Source organism: Channa argus, chromosome 9 (assembly GCF_033026475.1).
Source record: "Channa argus isolate prfri chromosome 9, Channa argus male v1.0, whole genome shotgun sequence".
Classification (NCBI taxonomy): domain Eukaryota; kingdom Metazoa; phylum Chordata; class Actinopteri; order Anabantiformes; family Channidae; genus Channa; species Channa argus.
Window position 1 is genome coordinate 14187401 of NC_090205.1, and position 19581 is coordinate 14206981.

The 19581-nt window shown below is 36.0% G+C and overlaps 1 protein-coding gene across 8 annotated transcripts; it reads left to right on the top strand.

Moving 5' to 3' along the window:
* Window positions 1-4: 4 nt before the first annotated feature.
* LOC137132778 (muscleblind-like protein 2a) lies at window positions 5-19101 on the top strand. 8 transcript variants are annotated; one of them, XM_067515738.1, is made up of 10 exons: window positions 5-154; window positions 4069-4732; window positions 8322-8486; window positions 8563-8778; window positions 8895-9143; window positions 11398-11451; window positions 11796-11952; window positions 14253-14288; window positions 14971-15065; window positions 15958-19101. In XM_067515738.1, exons 2-10 carry the CDS (start codon window positions 4559-4561, stop codon window positions 15970-15972), a joined length of 1161 nt encoding a protein of 386 aa, XP_067371839.1. In that variant the 5' UTR covers window positions 5-154; window positions 4069-4558; the 3' UTR covers window positions 15973-19101. The 8 variants fall into 8 exon arrangements, with proteins under 8 accessions (XP_067371839.1, XP_067371843.1, XP_067371835.1 ...); XM_067515742.1 differs by having other exon boundaries at window positions 15013-15065; XM_067515734.1 differs by lacking the exon at window positions 14971-15065.
* Window positions 19102-19581: the final 480 nt, after the last annotated feature.

The window sequence follows — 19581 nt, forward strand, 5'->3', positions numbered from 1 at the left end:
GGTATCCCAAGAACCCCCCGTCGTCACATTAAACGTACGATCGTACAGTAAGCTGTCAGAAGCTTGTTGCTCAAATCTGTGCGCTACTATAAAGTAAAGAAGGAATCGAGTCGAGCACGAAGACACAACAACGAGCGTTAATTCTGGGATCAGAGTAAGAACAAAAAGAGCTGCTCTACACCTTTCAGCAACACTTGACACCTTGTTTCCTTTAGTTCAGTAGAGCTGTCGTGTCGCCTGTGTCCTAGCTGGTGCGTGATTGCTGTGTCCTTTAGGAAGCGGTCGATGAGGTAAAGCAGGTGCACGGTGGCCGATGCATGTTCGTAAATGTTAATGTTGTTGTGCGTGATGTTGGGCCGTGACAGCCGCGGTGTGTCTGCTAGCTAGGTGTTCGTGACGAGCTAGCTAAAGATGCACGGGGTGAGAATGCAAATCAGACACTAAAGGAGCAAACTAAGCAAGATAAGATGGTGCTCAGCACAGTCAGCTTAGTTGACTGTAGACTGGTATTAGCAAAAGTAAAAGTACCAATGCCTCACTTGAAAAAATCCCGCATTAAAAAAAAGCAAGTAGGTAGAATCGGAAAAATGTTTGGCTACTTAAAGTATTAGAAGTGAAACCACTCAAATGGCACAAATGTCCACTGTATTGCTGACACATTCAAATGTAAACAGTATTAACGTTGTAGCTAGTTAGGGTTGCAAATTATTTTGAAATTATGGTTTAATCACCTCAATAGATGACATTGATTAACTGTTTGTAACAGTGTATGGACTGTAACCCACGTGACCGCAGTGAGTAATGTCATTATAATTACTCAGAGCCCAAAGTGATGAATTCACTGCTTGTTTTGTCCAACTAAGAGTTCAAACCTCAAAATGATATTGAAAGCCAAAACTGTAAAAAAGGAAAACCCACCTTGTACCACTGGTACCAGTAATAAACCAGTAATAAAGCTTTATATAACCAAAGAACTTACATTGCCCAACTAACTTACGACTTAGCTTACATGGCTTGTACACCTTTTGTCTCCTTTATACAGTAAGTAAAAGTAATAGTTTGTACTGTACTGTACCTGCATTTATCACTGGTAAAGTGTCGTCAATTAAAAAGTGAAATATTTCCCTCTGAAAAGCAGCAAAGTATGAGTATGAGTAGTAAGTATGGGTTAGGGTTTTGTGTGGGTATTGGATTGTAGAAAAGTGAGTTACCAAGTAACACTGTATTTAGTATAGTGTATATATTAGAATTGATTTATGTACATGTACAATACATATAATACTAAAGCAAATTGTATCTGTTTTCAAGGAGAATCCTGAGCCCAGACTGAAATAAAATAAACCATTTTAACAATGTGAATTGCAACAAAACATGCTGAGATTGTTGGCGCTATAACTGGCCAGAATATAGGGAGCTTATGACATATGCTCTCATTTAGATAAACTGCACTTAGCTGCAGGTAATTGTAAAGCTGTCCACAGCGTAAAATGGAGGTGAGATCAAAATTACTTGCATTACATGCTTTATACACCAGGGAAAAGGTGTGTACAGTGTTGGATAAATAATTAATCTGGTCTATGCTTTAAAGTTTGTTCCAATTCATTCTTCATGCACATATGTAATGCTGAGGTTCTCTGTAAAATCTGTTGTTATTCATAGACATAGGGTCAACTTCCAGTAGTGTCTTACTACAAGCTGTGCAGTCAGTTTCCACATAAGCCTCTGGTTTTCTATTGGTCTATTTCCGACTGGGAGGGTCTTCCGAGAGGCCGGCAACAAGGCAGGAAGGGGGTGGCTGGAAATGTTTCAGCCAGAGTTTCAGCCAGAGTTTTTACTGTTGTGAGGAGAAAATCTTTGGTCACTGATTCCACTCAGCAGGGAGAGTGATAATAGCCGTTCTTGTGGTTATTGTCTTCTTTAGAAGTTAGCTTTGACAAATCTGTATCTCTAAGAGACATTCTCGATCTGGGACAGTTGAAGTTTAGTGCTGCATGAAGAGAGAGAGGTGGGTTTTGTTTCTCTATTTCCTGACTTGTGCCAAAAGGAATTTGCTGCAGAATGCCGTGGGATAGCACATAGTAATGTTGTTAACAGCAGCCGAGTTTATTCTCATTTTGTGCGTTTTGAGTCTTTGTACATAGACCAAGGTAATTGCTCTCTGTGAAGAAACAGATTTATTCAGCTCATGGGTTAAACACTATTTCTGCCTGCTCAGCAACTTCCTGTGTGTTTTACCACTTAGCTTACAGGTCTGAGCACCCTGCCCTGTGTTTAACTCCCACAAGTGTGTGTTTAATCTTTGTCTTGCTTTGCTTGTATTATATACATGCTTCAGTGGGCCTTGAGTCAGCATATCTGACTGCAGCTGTTTGTTAAAGTGTTTGTATCCTACAGTACTAGCAAATAGAGAGCAACAGTTTAATGGAAAATTAGTTACAGTAAACAGAGAAAGAAAGTCCAGAAATGATCACAATGATGATTAAGATAAAATGTGGTTTTATTGTCTGTTCGAGTGGAAAGCAAAATTAATTCTAGAATATGCATCCTTTAGTTCTATAGATGTGACCTTTGGAAATGTTCATATACGGTTATTGATGTATTGATTAGTTTGAGATGACCCAGCTACTAATCACAGACAAGCTCAGCAATTGTGGCTCTGCATTTCTAACGTGCTAACATTTGAAAAAGCAAGGCCTGGATAAACCTTTTATATGTTATATTTTTGAAATGGGAAGACAATGTCACATGTCTTGTTACTGTGTATAAAAAACAACGCTTTTGTTTTTTGGTGATTTCAATCTTTCTTAATGCAGTCAATGCTTTCCTTGTAAATAGATATGGAAGAATGCTCTAGTTTAATGCTACACTGTACTTTAGTGTAGTAGACTTTGTTACCGTGTGTTTATTCTTTTTTTAAGGTGTACAACAGTTAAAAGTTTCTGCTCCATTTAGGATTTTAGCCAATCATTGACAGCTGCTTATTTAGAAAATTGACTGACTTTATACGGTATAGGCAACGAGCATGTGGCTTTAGATAAAAATTAAAAAGATGAAAAGAAACATACAAAGTAATCAATGGTTTATAGATATACGGAGTGACCTTTTTGTGTTCTTTTGAAGCTGTTACTGTAAATGAACCTTGTATTGGCTGGTTCATGAGAACTTCACTTACGAGTAGTAGTGTGGGATCTAACAATATAGATTTTTGTATCAAACATCTAGCCTATTGCTTTTGTCTGTCATGCTTGTAGACAAATTGTTGGAATTTCTGATATCCTAGCATTTTCAATGTTGAAAGTGTGTCCAAGATCTTAACCATGCCCACTTTTGCTGGAATCTAGTTAATTCTGTCTTTAGCTGTGCGACACACTAACAGAAATGAATGAGGAGACATTGTTGCAGGTTATTGTTGGCTGCAAGACACAGAGTGTTAGTTCGATAGCGTGTTCATCATGCTATACATAGGCTCAGAGTCCAAAATGACAACTTAATATGTTTTGATTTTCACTGTTTTAATGGTTCTAATATTATGGCCACCATATCTAAAATTGATGAGAGGGCCAAACATTAGAACCACCTCTTATTATAATACACGCTAATACAACATCACTGCACACTTTGACCTCAATAATAAACACATAGTAGAATTATAACCTTTCTGACAGTTTCAACCTAAAAACCGCGAAATTCTAACCTTGTTAATGTAGAATTTATGGCAGAGCTGCTTTGTTGCAAAGGTGTACTTAAAGTTGTGGCTGATTGGTGTATGTCATCTGAAAAGTACGTTAAGTAATACATGAATCAACTATTTGTTGAAAGTCTAGTGTAGTTAGTTATTAAATGACAGAGATGTGTCCCTCTGCTGTTACTTTTATTATTATTGCTTTAAAAAAATTAAATGTTATATAGTCACATTTGTTTTTGTTTTTCTGCTGTAAACTCTCTAGAGCTGTGGCTCTAGAGAATAAGAAGTCTCCAGCTAAAAGAAATTAAATGAGATGACAAAAAAAAAATCAAGACTAGTAAGAAATACAGTATCAAAAATATACTTGTATTTTTGTCTTTCAGATCACCAAGAAAACGTGCCTTTGACACATGCCTGACTTGAAGTTGGTCAGTGTACATGACCAGTCTGTGTGTTTTATTAAGGCCTAGCTCAAGCACCATCTGATGTTATCTATGATGCAACTCCAGTGCCATCACTTTTGAAATTTCAGCACCTAAAGGAATAATAAATTAGAGCCACAATATATAATAATAAGAGGATGAAGGATAATGACCAGAGAATGACTGATGTGACAAGACAACATTAAATGTCCTTTTCTGTTCAAATGTAAATGGCCACCGTCAGTTGTGGAATATATACTTGAACCTGACATTACAAAAAAGACATGTCTGGAGTCATTTTTAATTTTCTTTGTGATTGACTAGCCATCCCATCTCTCTGTTTCATCTGATGGAGAACTCATCTACATACAGTCAACCTAGAGGCTCAAAACAATAAGACAGACATTCAAACTTTAAAAATTTCAATTTAATGTGATTTAAAGGACTGGACATGGCACTGAACATTTCCTCAATAAGAGACACAAAATGGCTTACTCTGGAAGTCTGTCGACAGTTTCAGCGGGGAAACTGTTCTCGTAGTGATGAGGAATGCAAATTTGCTCATCCACCGAAGAGCTGCCAAGTTGAAAACGGTCGAGTTATTGCCTGCTTTGACTCACTGAAGGTAAGCAATGTGACATCCTAATGATCCTTTTCTGACTTAAAAAGTCTTATAAAATGAAAATTATAATTTTCCCTGTTGTCACCTGTGTTGCTTTGTGAATGAAACCACAGAAGTGAAATCCGATTCCCTAACCTTTTAAATATAATCTATAAACTTTAGTATTTCGTATATTTAGTATTATAGCTATTACTGCATTTGTCCAGAAAGGAAAATACTTGTCAGAATTCATTTTTATTATCTATCTAATATATGCTATAAAGGAACCTGTTGGATAAAAGCCAGTGCACTCCCCTGCAGCTCAGTTGCCCTACATGAGGCCAGGGGGGCCAGGGACTGCCTTAATCCACTCTCTCACATTCACTATCATGACACAATACAGATATACCCCCTGGATTACTCCCATGTTGAGTCATCATCTTATCTTTTTATGCACTTCAGCATCCTAGTGGTCAAAAGCCTACAAGTGTTAACAGAAAGCAGCAACCTATTTATGTTATCTAAAAGCTACACAGATTGTTCATCTTGAATATTGTAAAAGAGATTATCAAGGAGAAGTAATGAGCTTACTTTTACTGACGTTTACAGTTGTTAATCCTGGAAAGGGTTTCTTTTAACATCCATTCTGCTGTGAGATTTTTACCTTCACACACCTTCATAAAACATGATTATTATGCTGCCAGCTCATAAAAATCAACCAATTTAAAATTATTTCTACTTCAGTGTTTGCCAATATATCAAATGATATTGGCTTGTGAAAGATTGTTTTACAATGTCAAAGATATGCTTTGAAACAGTCAACTGTTAGTATTTGACCCATTTAAGTGTAGTGTTGTCCAAAGTATAGGTTTTGAATACTTATTGATAGTTTTATTATTAAATTTGTCAGAAACTGACAGATCCCTGCGTCCTCTCACCACCTTTGTTGTCAACTTTACAATTTTCTTGCTACGTTTAACAGTTTTAAGACCCCTTCTGGAACTTTTTATCATGTGGCTCTGCCTCCTGTACTGAAGGTGTTCGGTATAAGGATGGTGGCAGATGCACATTCATTCGACCAATTGGGAGCCTTAAAGAAGTATGAACGAGCAGTAAATGTCCCTAAATATCACAAATCACTGATCCCTGTTGTTTGTTCTGCTAAACTACTTGTCATTATTTTTTTTGAAGCTAAATGGAACTTGACTACTTTTTTTTTAAATCCACATAGTTTAACAGAGTGGGTTCATTGCAGTGTTTAAATTGTCACAATTTTTTAAAGTCAATAACAGTCTACATTTCCAGAGGCTTTTTTTTACAGGTTATGTTTAAGACACAGTAGTCTACTTATAAATAGTTCATTAGATCATTTAGAAATTTTAAGAGGGGAAAAACAACTTTTTCTAAAGATACAGCATATTTCTCTTATACTATCAGAGAAGCTGTAGACTAGAGACTAAAGACACTCAGGCTTATCAAATACAATACAAATTATTGTCCTGAATTATTTTGTAATTAGTTTATTAAATGGCTGAAAACTGTAGCTGACAAATGTCTGTTACAGTTCGTAAAGCCCATTGTTTTGTTTGATTACCAGTTAAAAGTGTAAAACATAGGTGAAGAAAAGCCTCAAACTCCCACGAATGACAAACTTGAACTTAGCAATTTGGTACTAACAGTGACATAAACATTAACGGATAAACTAATGAATTAGTGTAATTGGCTAAGTGTTGCAGTTTTAAATGAATGATGCATTTTACTCAGGACAAACTTCTTAGGTAGAAAAAAGTAATAAACAATCGGTTTTAGTTTTTTGAAAAGACTAACTGGGTGAATGTCAGATTTTATTTTGTATGAATTTTAAGGAAAACAGCAAATAGCACATAAGGATAGAAAGAAAACTTCCTGTGATAAAGTCACAGCTCTTTATTTATGAACAGGCTTCATCTCGTTACTTTCATAAATGCTGTTTATAATTATAGGCACAAGCAAAGCATATACACCTTGACCTGCTTTTGCTGTAGTAGAAGTACACAGAGTTCTGTGCAATCAGGTCTTACAAAATTTAAACAAAAAGAAAATCTTCTCTTCTCTTCTTAACTAGGAAGATATTGTCAACAGCTTAAAGAGTTCAACAGCTGGCTTCTCTCAGTGGCACAACTTGTTTCCAGTGTATACATCAGTGTTCACTATCAATGAATACTCATTAAAAAAGAATTCTTATATGTAAATATCATAGGAGAAATAAAGATTAGGTGAAAAGAGTTAAATAGATGGAAAGATGTGAATATGTAGGACATAGATTCAGTGATAAAGATGCTTGATTGACAGAAATGACGTTGGTACGTGGGCTCAAATCTAAAGAGGATAGCAATAATCTTGCTTAATAATGAGACTGCTGAAATATAAAGGAAATGTATTGTATGTATTGCACCATTGTATTCCCACAACTGGGAAGCTTAGGGATGTTTTATGTAGCCCATGAGCTTTTCCTTAATTTCTCAAATTTCTCTGCAGCCAAGACTGATATATTTGTATTGCATCAATGTGCATCACACCATTTATATCCAAAGCTATCATTCAATGTCAATATAAGTATTGCAGTGGGGTTCGCAGTGATGAATCGTTCAATGTTATAGTCCACATTCTTGAGAGGTCTTACCACGGTTTTACACCATTTTAGACAAAAAACTATTATGTTTCAAATGTGAACATATGTGACCTCCAGTTTTGACCCAAGCACACTGAAAATAAAAAGCTGAATGCAACACAGACTGCAACAATATATGTTTTTCTTCATAGCTCAAACATAGTTAAACATTTCAAAATGAAAATGTTTACAAACCATAACCATATCTAATACATCAGTAAGTCTCAGTGTAGACAGTGATTGTTAAACCAATATGACCAATGGCATAAACAGCTCAGCCAGTACTTGTACAGTAGTACCAAAGATGTATTGTTTTGTTTTGGATGCAATCTAGAAGTCATTTTGCACTTCGATCTGAGAGAATGTAGTAATTTTAACAGTGATTTTCTCTCTCCTCTCTTGATAACTGTGCTTCTAGGAGTTTTTGATGTTTTCTGGCTGGCTGCACTGCAAGCATTGTGTTGTGTGTGATTGAAAGATTTGCCTTAACAACAGCAGTCAGTCATCAGCCTCTGCAGAGTGGTGTGATTTTAGTCATAAGTAGCTATCATGTAGGCAACTGTATCATAGATGAGCACACTGATAACTCTACTGACACTAGATGGGTGTAAGGTTCCTGAGTGGTATCGTGGTGCAGAAAAAAAAGGCACGATGTTAACAATGTAGGTGAATTTAAGCTCTTCATGGTACTTAGAGTAACCTTCAATTTCTGGCAGTTCTTTTCTCATATTAAATCCTTTTGGAAATTGTCATAGCTTTTTGATAAAAACAACTTTATTACACTTCTAATCTGATGGGTAATTTTTCTGTCACCACTCAGTTATCTTGCTGATGTTTCATTCCTTCATTTTCATCAGTTTCAAGGTATAACATTTTTTAAAGGAAGGATTGAGATCATTAAGAAGAATATAAGTGTTACTAGCCTGCAATCGTTACGTATTTCTTTAATTTCTCTTAATACAGGGGCGATGCTCAAGAGAAAACTGCAAATATCTTCATCCACCCTCACACCTAAAGACCCAGTTAGAGATAAATGGGCGCAACAATTTAATTCAGCAGAAGACAGCAGCAGCTGTGCTTGCTCAACAGATGCAACTCATGATGCCTGGACCCAGTTTGCAGCCTCTGGTAAGGTCATGAGTGGATCTCACCCTCTACTTTTTCGTGTTGTTTGAATTGGCTTGCCTCACACTCTGAAATACAGCATCTCCCCTCATATGCTACACAGGGACTTGGTACAAGTACTGGTCTTGGTTATGGTTCCTATGTAACACCTTTGAGCCATGGAATGAGCCTTGTTCCCTCAGACATCCTCTCCAGTACTCCCGTTCTTGTTCCTGGGAGCCCACCTGTCACAGTCCAGAGCCCCTCCTCCTCTTCGTCTCCCTCACAGAAGCTGCAGCGTACAGACAAATTAGAGGTATACTTACACTACAAGAATCGATTGAACAAAAAAATTACTTTCGAGAGTACACCTAATATGGCCAGGTGCCGTAAATTGAATTCTTGTCATTGTCTTTGTTTTGCTCCACGCAGGTTTGTCGTGAGTTTCAGCGAGGAAACTGTGCAAGAGGGGAGACAGATTGTCGCTTCGCACACCCTAGTGAAAGTCCCATGATTGACACCACTGATAACACAGTCACTGTTTGTATGGACTACATCAAGAGCCGCTGCTCCAGAGAGAAGTGCAAGTATTTTCACCCGCCAGCACACTTGCAGGCCAAAATCAAATCCAGTCAACAACAAGTCAGTCAGACAGCAGTGGCAGCCCAGGCCGCAGCTGTGGTAAGTTAGAATTTATGCTTCTTAACCACTGAAAACAGTTTTAGTTTGCAAAAGAAACGGTAAGAAAACAGATTATTTTGCCAACAATATGTGGTGTTTAAATCACTGAATGTGGGGCACTGTATATTTGTACACTATCCTTGGTAATGGTGCTTTCATTGCAGTGGCATAGCACATGAATTCAAATAGATCTGATAAATGTTTAACAATGCAGAAAACGAGCAGGTAGATTTGTTTGTCATAAACCTGATTTCTGCTTCCTGTTAAAATTGTTAATTAAAAAGGCTAAATAATTTATTTCATAGACCAAAGCTTTCAAACGCTGTGGATGTACCCTCTGACAAAATCAACACAACTGAAGCTCCTATTTCCTACCCCCTGTCTGTGTAGAGAGGAAGAACATTGATCAACCACAACATTAATACTCGTCATAATAATGTCATAGAGAACAAGGGTCTATTTCCACTCTGAGAAGTCAGCGGCTAAACAGCCTGATACTCCAACAATGTGGTACACTGTGTGCAGAAGTGGTAGAACTAAACAAACTCAGTACTCAAGTAAACTTAGAAAACAATTTAATTTTTAATAATACCGATTATGGTAATTATGGCAAAACCATACCATTGTTGGTAAAGGTGGAGCTAATCTACTTTTGTACTGACAATTGGGTAAACTATGACACAGCAGCATTAGTTCATAATATTTCTATGTTAAAACCACCATTTGGTATTAATCTTGTGGCTGACTGGTGTATGTTTGATTTACGTCTGTGTATACAACCACCACAGATGTAAAACCAGAGCACATTGTAAAGAAGGATAAGATGAGTTCAGATCAGATTTGTGGTACTGCAAGTGTAGTCTCTATTTAAAGAGGCACCAAACCCTGAATGTTTTGTTGTACTAGATATATACGTGGTGTTTTATTAGATTTCCATAGTGATTTTTTTTTTCCAACAAAATTAATTAAACATAAGCATAAATACTACTTGTTTTGGTCAAAGTTTGCAGTGTTTGGTAGTTTGGACTTGTTGGATTCGTTTTTTGTAACTGAATCCTCTGGCCCCTACTATTAGTGCTCTTTTCCCCCTCCTAATTGCGCATTTCTGATCCTCACATGCACATTTGCTACAATTCTCAGACACTTTATAAACACTGGTACTGTATGCAGTTATGTTTTAATTACAGTATGAATAAAACAATAGAAACTGTTTGTGAGAACAGTACCTGCATGAAAATGTGCACAGAAGAAATTTGATAAATACAGTACACTAGACCTAGTACTCCATATTTCTCCCTTCATAATGTCTTCCATTTATTGCTTGTTGTATTTACAAATATTTCTTGGTTTGGTTTCAGTTGCCACATTAGCTCACTTTGCTCAAGTAATATTAACATAACGTGTTTTCATAAAGTGTTTCTCACTTGGCACAAATTGGAAATATCCTTATAAAATTGACTACATTAACTTTGTTCTGCTTCCTTGCTTTTCATAGATGTCACTTTCCATATTCGTCATCTTTTTATTGTTACTTGCATTTACGTTTTATTTCAATTCTGTTCCGCATGAGTTTTTTGGTTGTATTTTAAGCTTGCAAAAATGTTCTGTTGTGTTTAGCACAGAAGAACCTTTTAAACTGAAGGCCTTAGTACTGTATGAATGAAGTGCTGTACACAGAGCTCCACATTCTGTGCTTTTGTAACACTAGATACGTGATGGTTTAATCTGTTGATTTGTGAAATGCCCTTTGGCTAGCTATCATGAGACCAATTCATCTTTCATTTAACCATCAAATTTCCGGTGCTTGCTTATTATCTTTTCCTCAAAGCTGTAAATAATCGTTTTTATTCGAAAAATGATAAAGTGTGCATAGTATCCTGCTTGCATCACTTGTACTAGAATTAATATGATTGCTTTTAACAAATGGATAGAGTAATATTAACAACACTATACAATGTAAAGGGTATACAGGGTTCTTCTCATTGTAAATCTTATAGCTATAGATTAACTGTTGATGTACTAATACAGAAATCTGTAGTGAATGTGTTCTTTAATTGGTTATTTTGGTTACTGTGCATGCATTTTGTCTTTATGTGGTAAACTACATTCTGATTATTTTGTTTTGTTTTCCCCCTCTCACCTGTCCACAATGCTGTCCCCCATGATGCACCTCCGCTTGCTGTTACCTGTATGTTAATACGCTTGAATCCCATTGGGCCACTGCCATCATGTGCTCGCTGCCTGCTATTAAAAGACTCAGTCGGCTGCCAAAGCATTGAAGCGACCCCTCGAGGCAACTGTAGACCTGGTATTTTCACATTTGGCTTTGCATGTAGCTATTAATTGAACTGTAATAACTTTTCGTTTTCTTCATTGTGGCTTCTTCAAGTCCAAATGGTCTTAATGTAAAGAGGCATCAGTATTTTTAAGTGCCTAAATTATGTTTTAAATGTTGGTAAATACATTATTCCATTCATATCTGTATCCTTCAACTGTGCTTTTTTCCCATCATGTGGTAATGGTCGATTTTATTTTGTAGTTGTAAATACTAAATATTTAGACTGTGTCAAGTGTAGCTGAACTAAGTTCTCAATTGAGAAAGGACATTTATAATTTTTTAGTTTTTTTATTCCTCCTCTTGTCACTTTTCAGGCCTTTCCGCACAGTGTCCTGCAACCGCTACCAAAGAGACCTGCTCTTGAGAAGAGCAGCTGGGCCAGCTCCCTCCTCAGCCCCAGTTTTTTGCACTACCAGCAGGCTCTGGCTAACACACAGCTGCAGCAGCCTGCCACTGCATTTTATCCTACAGGTAATCTTTAACTTTCTTCTGAATTTTGAACAGGCACTTTTCACAGCTTGCCATTTCCCAGTTCACGTATAGCTTTCTTCTGGGTTTAGACATTTCTTAAATATACCACACACTCTAAATGCTGTTGCTTGACCCAAAACGTTAGTAGCTGTTGAGTAGAGTAGAGTAGTAGAATAATTAACCTGAATAACTAAGTTGACTACAATTTTTTTTTTACAGCAGACATTTTGACATGTGAAAGCAGGAGCACACAGTTGATACTGGAAAAAATTTACATTGTCATGATTTTGCTCAAACGTCCAAGTTAACAAAAAGTCACTCCAGCCATTGGTCTACTTAGAAGTCAGCCATGTAGAACATTCATAATCCCAATTTGGATATTAAAGTTCACCAGAGTTGAACTCTACTGCTGCCGTTGCATTAGAATGAATAGATTTTTACATCATGCTGTGACAGTAGCCAAGCATGTACAATACTAGGAAACTTAAACTGAGGCAGGTAAACAATTATGCCATAAATAATGTTACAAATTACAACCCAAATTCCAAAAAAGTTAGGAAGATAAAAACAGAAAAAAAAACAGAATGCAATGATTTGCAAATCTCATCAACCCATATTTAGTCACAATAGAACATAAATCTGCGCCAGAAAAATGGTCCTCACCATAAAAAGACTTTGATGATGATGTATGTAATATTATCGGCATTAAAAACAGACAGGAATCCTGCAAAATCCTGCATCAGTCAAGAATGGGACTATATTCCTCTCCTAAACTCTAGCAACTGGTGTCCTCACTTCCCAGACATTTACAGACAGTTGTTAAAAGAAGAGCTGATGCTACACAATGGGAACCATCACCCTCTTCCAACTTTTTTGAGGTGTGTGGCTGCCATCAAATTCAAAATGAACTAATATTTTCCATGAAATGGTAAAATTTCTTAGTTTCAACATCTGATATGTTGTTATTTTCTATTGTGAATAAAATATGGTTTTAAGAGATTTTCAAATCATTGCTTTGTGTTTTTATTATTTTTTTACTCATCTTCCAAACTTTTTTGGAATTGGGGTCTCACATTTGTGCTTTACCTGCTATTTTATTTATTTATTTTATTTATTATTTCAAGTGCAAATATCTGCTGTTATAAAGATCTGTCTATACAGTAGTGTTTGAAAGTTTGCGTAGCTCGTAGAACTTTCTCTTCCTACATAAAGAAATATGAACTCAAATGTGGTACACGCAAGTGTTAAAACCAAGGGCGGTTGTAGCTCAGTTGGTAAGGCAGTCTTCCGTGGTTCGATCCCCGCTCCCGGCTACATGTCAAAGTGTCCTTGGGCAAGACACTGAAACCCAAGTGGGTCATGTGAGCTCTTGCATGGCAGCCACCGCATGTGTGGCTGCGTGTCTGTGTGAGTGCGTATGTGAATGGATGAATGGTTAAATGATGAATTGTTAAACAAATGGGACAAAAGATTATACTTACTTACTTATTTAATGTTTACTCTCTAAAAGATCTGTGTGCAGCAAAACTATGTGAACCTCCAGGATTACCAGTGAAGGCAAACTAAATTAAATAATAGGATGATAGAAGTTTCAGCTAATGGGATGATAATGAAGCTAGAATCTGGGAGGCCTGCCTTATTTAAAGAGAGAAGTCAGGGTCTTCTCTACCCATGTTTGATCTTGATAACACAGGTTTGTAGAAGTGTGTCATGACTTGAGCAAAGAAGACTTCTTAAGTCTGGAGAAGAAGAGTTGTTGATGCTCATGAGGTTGGAAATGGAGTTTAGACTCCACCAGTTGACTGTCAGGCAAAATGTACACAAATGGTGAACATTCAACACCACTGTTACCCTCCCCAAAAGCAAAGCATGTAATAGTCTAGGAGTCCAGCATCAGGAGAAAGTTAAATAACAATGGTGCACATTGCAGAGTCACTACACTACCATAAGAACATCGCCTTTAGTCTACAGTCTACAAGACTCAAACTATTAAGTACCACTGTACATGCTGAAAGGTTTCTTTGATAAACATGTTAGTAATCCATTGTTTCCACCTTAGGTCCTTTTTGTAAAGGCTTAAACTGGTTTCCAGGAATCAGTTGTTTCTCCTTGCCTTGCACTTGCAAATGCTGAAGATGCTGTGTGTTGCTCACCTTGATGTAATCTGCATCTTTCTTAAACCTTAAATTTTTATTGTTCACTAAATGAAATATGTATTTATGTAAACTCATACTTACTGTTTACGGTATTGATAAGTGTGAGTCATGCTAAAAATTTCCTTTTTCCCCTTAATCACACAGGTTCAATCTTCTGCATGACTCCAGCTAACAACATTGGTAGGTCTCTTCTATACTTTTTAACTGTCCCATAATCAATAGAAAACACAGGTTATGCTTATTTACCAAGTCACTCTAAAAAATTCTTCTTGTTCTGTACAGGGGAGCTAACGTTTAAATCCAAATACAAAAATCACATAAAAATGTCACTATTCTTTATTTTTACTTTTCTGTATAAATATAAAATTCGGTTATATTACATATTTTTTTTACACAACACCATGAATTATGTTTTACTTCCTTGTAACATTATTCCAAAGAGTCAAAGCAGAAGTACAATATAAAAATTGTGTATCTTGTTTGTATAATTGGCATGCACTGTGGATTAGGACATTTGATCAGCATCCCTGAGATCTACTGCACTTGTTTTACTCTTGAAATGATTTACATTATCAAAACTCTTTAAATATCCTGTTTTTGAGGGCATTGATGTACATGCCATCTCTTGGGATGTCAAACTGTGGACAGATTTCCTAATTTTATCTCTTATCAGCCCTCTTATGTTCTCCCCTGCTGTCTCGCTTTGCTGTGTGATCACATGCCATCTGCTGGTCTAACCCAATGATGGCTTGCTGCTAATGTCATTTTGTTTTTGCCTTGCACGAGTGAGAAAACACATTGCTATGGTTACCATAATGCTCCACCCCCCTTTTCATTGCTTTCATGGTTCCCTTCCTGAAAGTCCCCATGATGTACAGTGCTACGCCTGCTACTGTCTCTGCAGCAACTACTCCTGCCACAAGTGTCCCCTACGCAGCAACAGCACCAGCCAATCAGGTTTGCTCCTTTTTAAAGCTTTATGTCATAAATCCTTGAGCTCTGAATCATTGCTATATCTTTAAATCAGGGGAGTTGCTTTTGCCAGCATAGTGTTGCCCTGCTTGCATTGCTTATCATAAAGCTTCAACTACCTGAAACCTTTAGTAGATTTACTAGGCTACATCTCGATCTTCCCAAAAATAACACTTATGTAGGGGTCTTCCATCTGCAAATAGTGGTGTTGCATATATTCTTTAATGCATGTTTTTTGTTTGTTTGTTTGGTTTATTTGCTTTGTTGAAGTTGGTGTCTTTTTCATTACTCCCTATGCAGGTCTAATGTTCTCTGAAGTTTGGGGTGGATACTTATTCACGTGTGTGTGTGTGTGTGTGTGTGTGTGTGTGTGTGTGTGTGTGTGCGTGCGTGTGAGACATTTAACCACAACTATTATTTGTATTATTAATATTCTGGTAATCTTAGCTGTCTGACATTGGCCTTTTTATTTGGTGGATTTTTACACAGATGTTTGCATTATATGTTTTTTTTGCCGCATGCACATATATGAACATAATGTTTAAACTCTTACATCTCTTACAAATACCTTTATAAATGCACATAGAGCCTTTTTTGTTCCTTATTTAAGACTCTGCTTCAAATTTGTAAATAAAGAAATCCGTGTATATGTCAGACATCTGGGTAAAATATTTGGAAAAAATACACTGTGGTTTTTTATTTTTTAAAGAACCATAAAGGGTAAGCACCAAATATTAATTTTATTTAATCCTCTATTTAATCTTTTATTAATCTTGATGACCACATAATGGTTTATATCATCTAACACAAACCCATTTAACTTGTGAACAATTATTGTGTGAAACTAATAAGTAACTGTCTTTTGCCTCTGAAACAGATTATCCTCAAGTAACCACCAGAATCAGAAGTCAGTGCCCTGTTGCTGCAGTTAAAGACACCAAACAGCAGCTCTGTAAATACTCTGTTGACACCACACACAATGTACAACAAGCTGCATGCTGATAACATTACTGACAGAGAGGTTGTAGGTGTTACTTTGATATGCGATAACAAATGGTGTACACAGTTGCTAATCTTATACTGTGTTCGAAACCATGTGCAGGATATTATTCAGAGTAATGTGCATGATATCCCTTTTATTTGACACGATCAGAGCTGCGTTTAACTTCTTATTACACTGAAATGCAGAATGTCACCAATCTATTTATAGGAGGCTCATTTTATGAAACACGTGGGAAATAATAATAACTGAACAGAAATGTGATAAGATGAGCATGACACAGCTAATCCATTATTGATTAAAAAATAAATGCTTATGTCAGGTGTAAAAGGGTCTGTTGAAGATTGTTCTAACTTTGTTATGTTAGCAACAAATTGCTTTTTTCTTCTTAAATGTTTTGAAAAAATGTAATAGAATGTTTTTTTTTATTATTACTGATTGTTTTTCTAGTGCCAGATTTAACTATTTTAAAGGAATTAGTCAGAAGCACTTATTTTATCTTTACACTTCACATTTTAAAATGTAAATTAAAAGCAGACTCCTTTAAAATGCTATGAGAGAAGTCCAAATGGTTTATCCCCAGAGAACATGATCAGTGCTCCACCTGGTGGTGTGCCTTTGCATTGCATGTACCGTTCAGTCTGTTTGATGGTATAAAATCCTGTAAATACTTTATCACATCGAGACAAATAAGAGACTCTAATTTGTGTCTCCTTTTGGATTATTGGTAGTGGGGATGGTTGACTCGTTGCTGTATCCGTAAGTGGATTGCCCTTCTGGCTACAGATTTAGAAATACATGCAGTATTTTGGCTGTGCAACATAGGGACAAATCTTTATGATTTGTTTGAACACTCCTGCATTGGTGAGGTACATTCTTCATTTTATAACTGATCGCACATGGTAGATACACACCTAAAGTAATAGATTAAGAATTGCAGTTAAGAACATTATGTGAAGCAGAATTCAGCCAGTCAGTGAGTTTAACAGTTAAATGTGCTGCTTTATAACCTGTTTTGTTATGGGATTTGGGTGAAGATGAGGATGGTGGCCGATTCTTGTTTTATTGCTCATTATGTGCTGATTTAAGGGCTGGGAACTTCTTTGTGAAACTGAACTTTGGGTCCACTTGAAAATATAACAAAGTATGTTTTGAGAAGAACCTCTACACCCACTGTAGTTAAAATAATAAAGGGTGAGGAAATACTACTGCTCACGTTCAAACTAAAGCTGTTGTGATCCAGTCAGAGTTAAAGTGTGTTCAAACCATTAGTCTTAATGTTACAGTCACTTGTCAGTACTGTAATTTTGAACGTTGAAAGTGCCTAAAAATGTGTGCATGCAATAAAAAGGCTCCATGTGAAAACATTTTGTATACTCTAAATCACATAATAGCATTTTGTGTATGCCTATTTAGATTTAGCCTTACAATTACTCTTCAGTTATGCTTAAATTTGTATGTATGTAAGTGTAATAAGTTAATATTGAGCTTAATTTTATTTTCTTTCACTTCAACATGGTATAAAAGTTTGTGGCAAAGTAAAATACTAAATGTAGTAAAGTGCAATTTAATTAGGTAAATATTTTGGCAAAATATACTAATGTAATATTACTATGTATATTGATACCACAACATGCAATTATGCGTGGTATCGAAAATAGCTTTTTCTCATACATAATGTTCCTATACATTTTAGTTCTTGCTTTCCCAAATATTAAAATTTCTTTAATATGTCCAATGTCTTTTCAAGTGATTAATGTTTTATTTTCAAGTGTGTGTGTGTACACGTGCGATTAACTGTGACAATCCACAAAAAAATATTTGTTCTTTTTTTTTTTTCCATTGCTACGTTTTACACATTACGGGATTGAACATTTGTAGAATACATGCATATTTTACCGATTTAACTTTAGCTAAGAACGTGTTTGAAATGTATTCGCATCTATTTTATAATGAATGTAATTTATTAAACTGACTTTAGCTCTGCTTGAGGTTCCTTAAAGGGCCTTGATCTGTTGTAATGGGCTATGAAAGTCACCTGTGTCTGAGGATTAAATGTCAGAGCAAAGAAAAGCTTAAAACATCGCATCCTTGTTACTGCCTTGTCACCTCTAAGGGACAACAAACCTTTGTATAAGCCAGGCCATAGAATTGCTTTATATGTACAAAAGTGCATTGTACAGGTCACATTTTATGAAAATGTTATTTTGTAATAATAGTTTGTCATTTTATTGTTTAGATTTGTAGCTGAGGCAATCTGAAGTCGCAGTAATACAAACTGTATTTTTGTAGGTGATAAAAGGTGTGTGACTTTATTATACCATGGTGAAACACTGTAAGTGATCTAGTGTATACAAATATTTTTTAAAACCTGAGTTTTGTGTTTTTTCGGCATGCTAACATCTTGCAACAAACCTGTAAAACACAGGAGAGGGATCTCAATTTTCAGCAGAAGGTCAGTTAATGATCCAGAAAATAAAATGCTTGCAAATGAAAGAGTTTTGGTTTCACTTTCTGGCAAAAGGCTTGAATGTCATATACATACCTGTACATCGAGGCTGTTTGTCAGGAAGAAGGACAGTAAGAATATTTGTTCAGACAGATGGATGGAAACATTTCTTAAGCACTTTCTTATTCCAACGACCGCTAAGAGATGCTTTTAGTGAGCTTTGCCTTATTTTTCATCTTTTTCTTGGTTTGCATCTGTTCAGTAATTATGAATTCCATATTGTCTAGTAAAGAAAACAGATTTTATGATGACAAATGTTAAAACAAACCCAAACACTGCCCAGGAAATTCTGATGTTGAAATATTATTAAAATATTTCACATCTTGAAATATGCGCGAGATAATTGATTTTTCTGGCCTGATTATAAACGTTTGTCTCTTTTTTTTGGTGAAACTCATTAGTAGAAATGATTTTATTTGTGCATAATAAAACTTTCACATGAATAGTTTTGTTCCTGTAAATTCAAGATTGTGTAAAATCTAATATTGCAAATAAATGTAATTTAAATATCATTTTGTGTGACTTTATTGGAGTTGATCTGTGCATATATTTTTATTTATTGTTCTTAAAAGTAAGGGTTTGCATGAGTTTTGTATACAGATATTTACCTCAAAATCTCAATTTGAATAAGACAAATCAGTTTTAATCAATCAATTTTTCTTTACATTACTGTTGTAATGGAGCAATGATGGGCCAAATCAAATGTTTTGGATAATATGCTGGAGACTAGCGGTTACCAACATGTTTTCTTTTAAGACAAAAAATATAGTATTTAACCCATAAGATATGTCTTATCTGCTTATATACGGCACGCTCATATTTGGACAGAAGCAACGAAATGCAGCGTTACCATAGCAACAACATCCGGTGCATTTTCCTCCTCTTAGATACACATCCTCGAGCCGCCTCTGTGATTGGACGAGCTCTCTTTGGATGTCACTGGGGCAACCGAATGATGGGAATTTTAACACATGAACGGAAATGTAACCGCT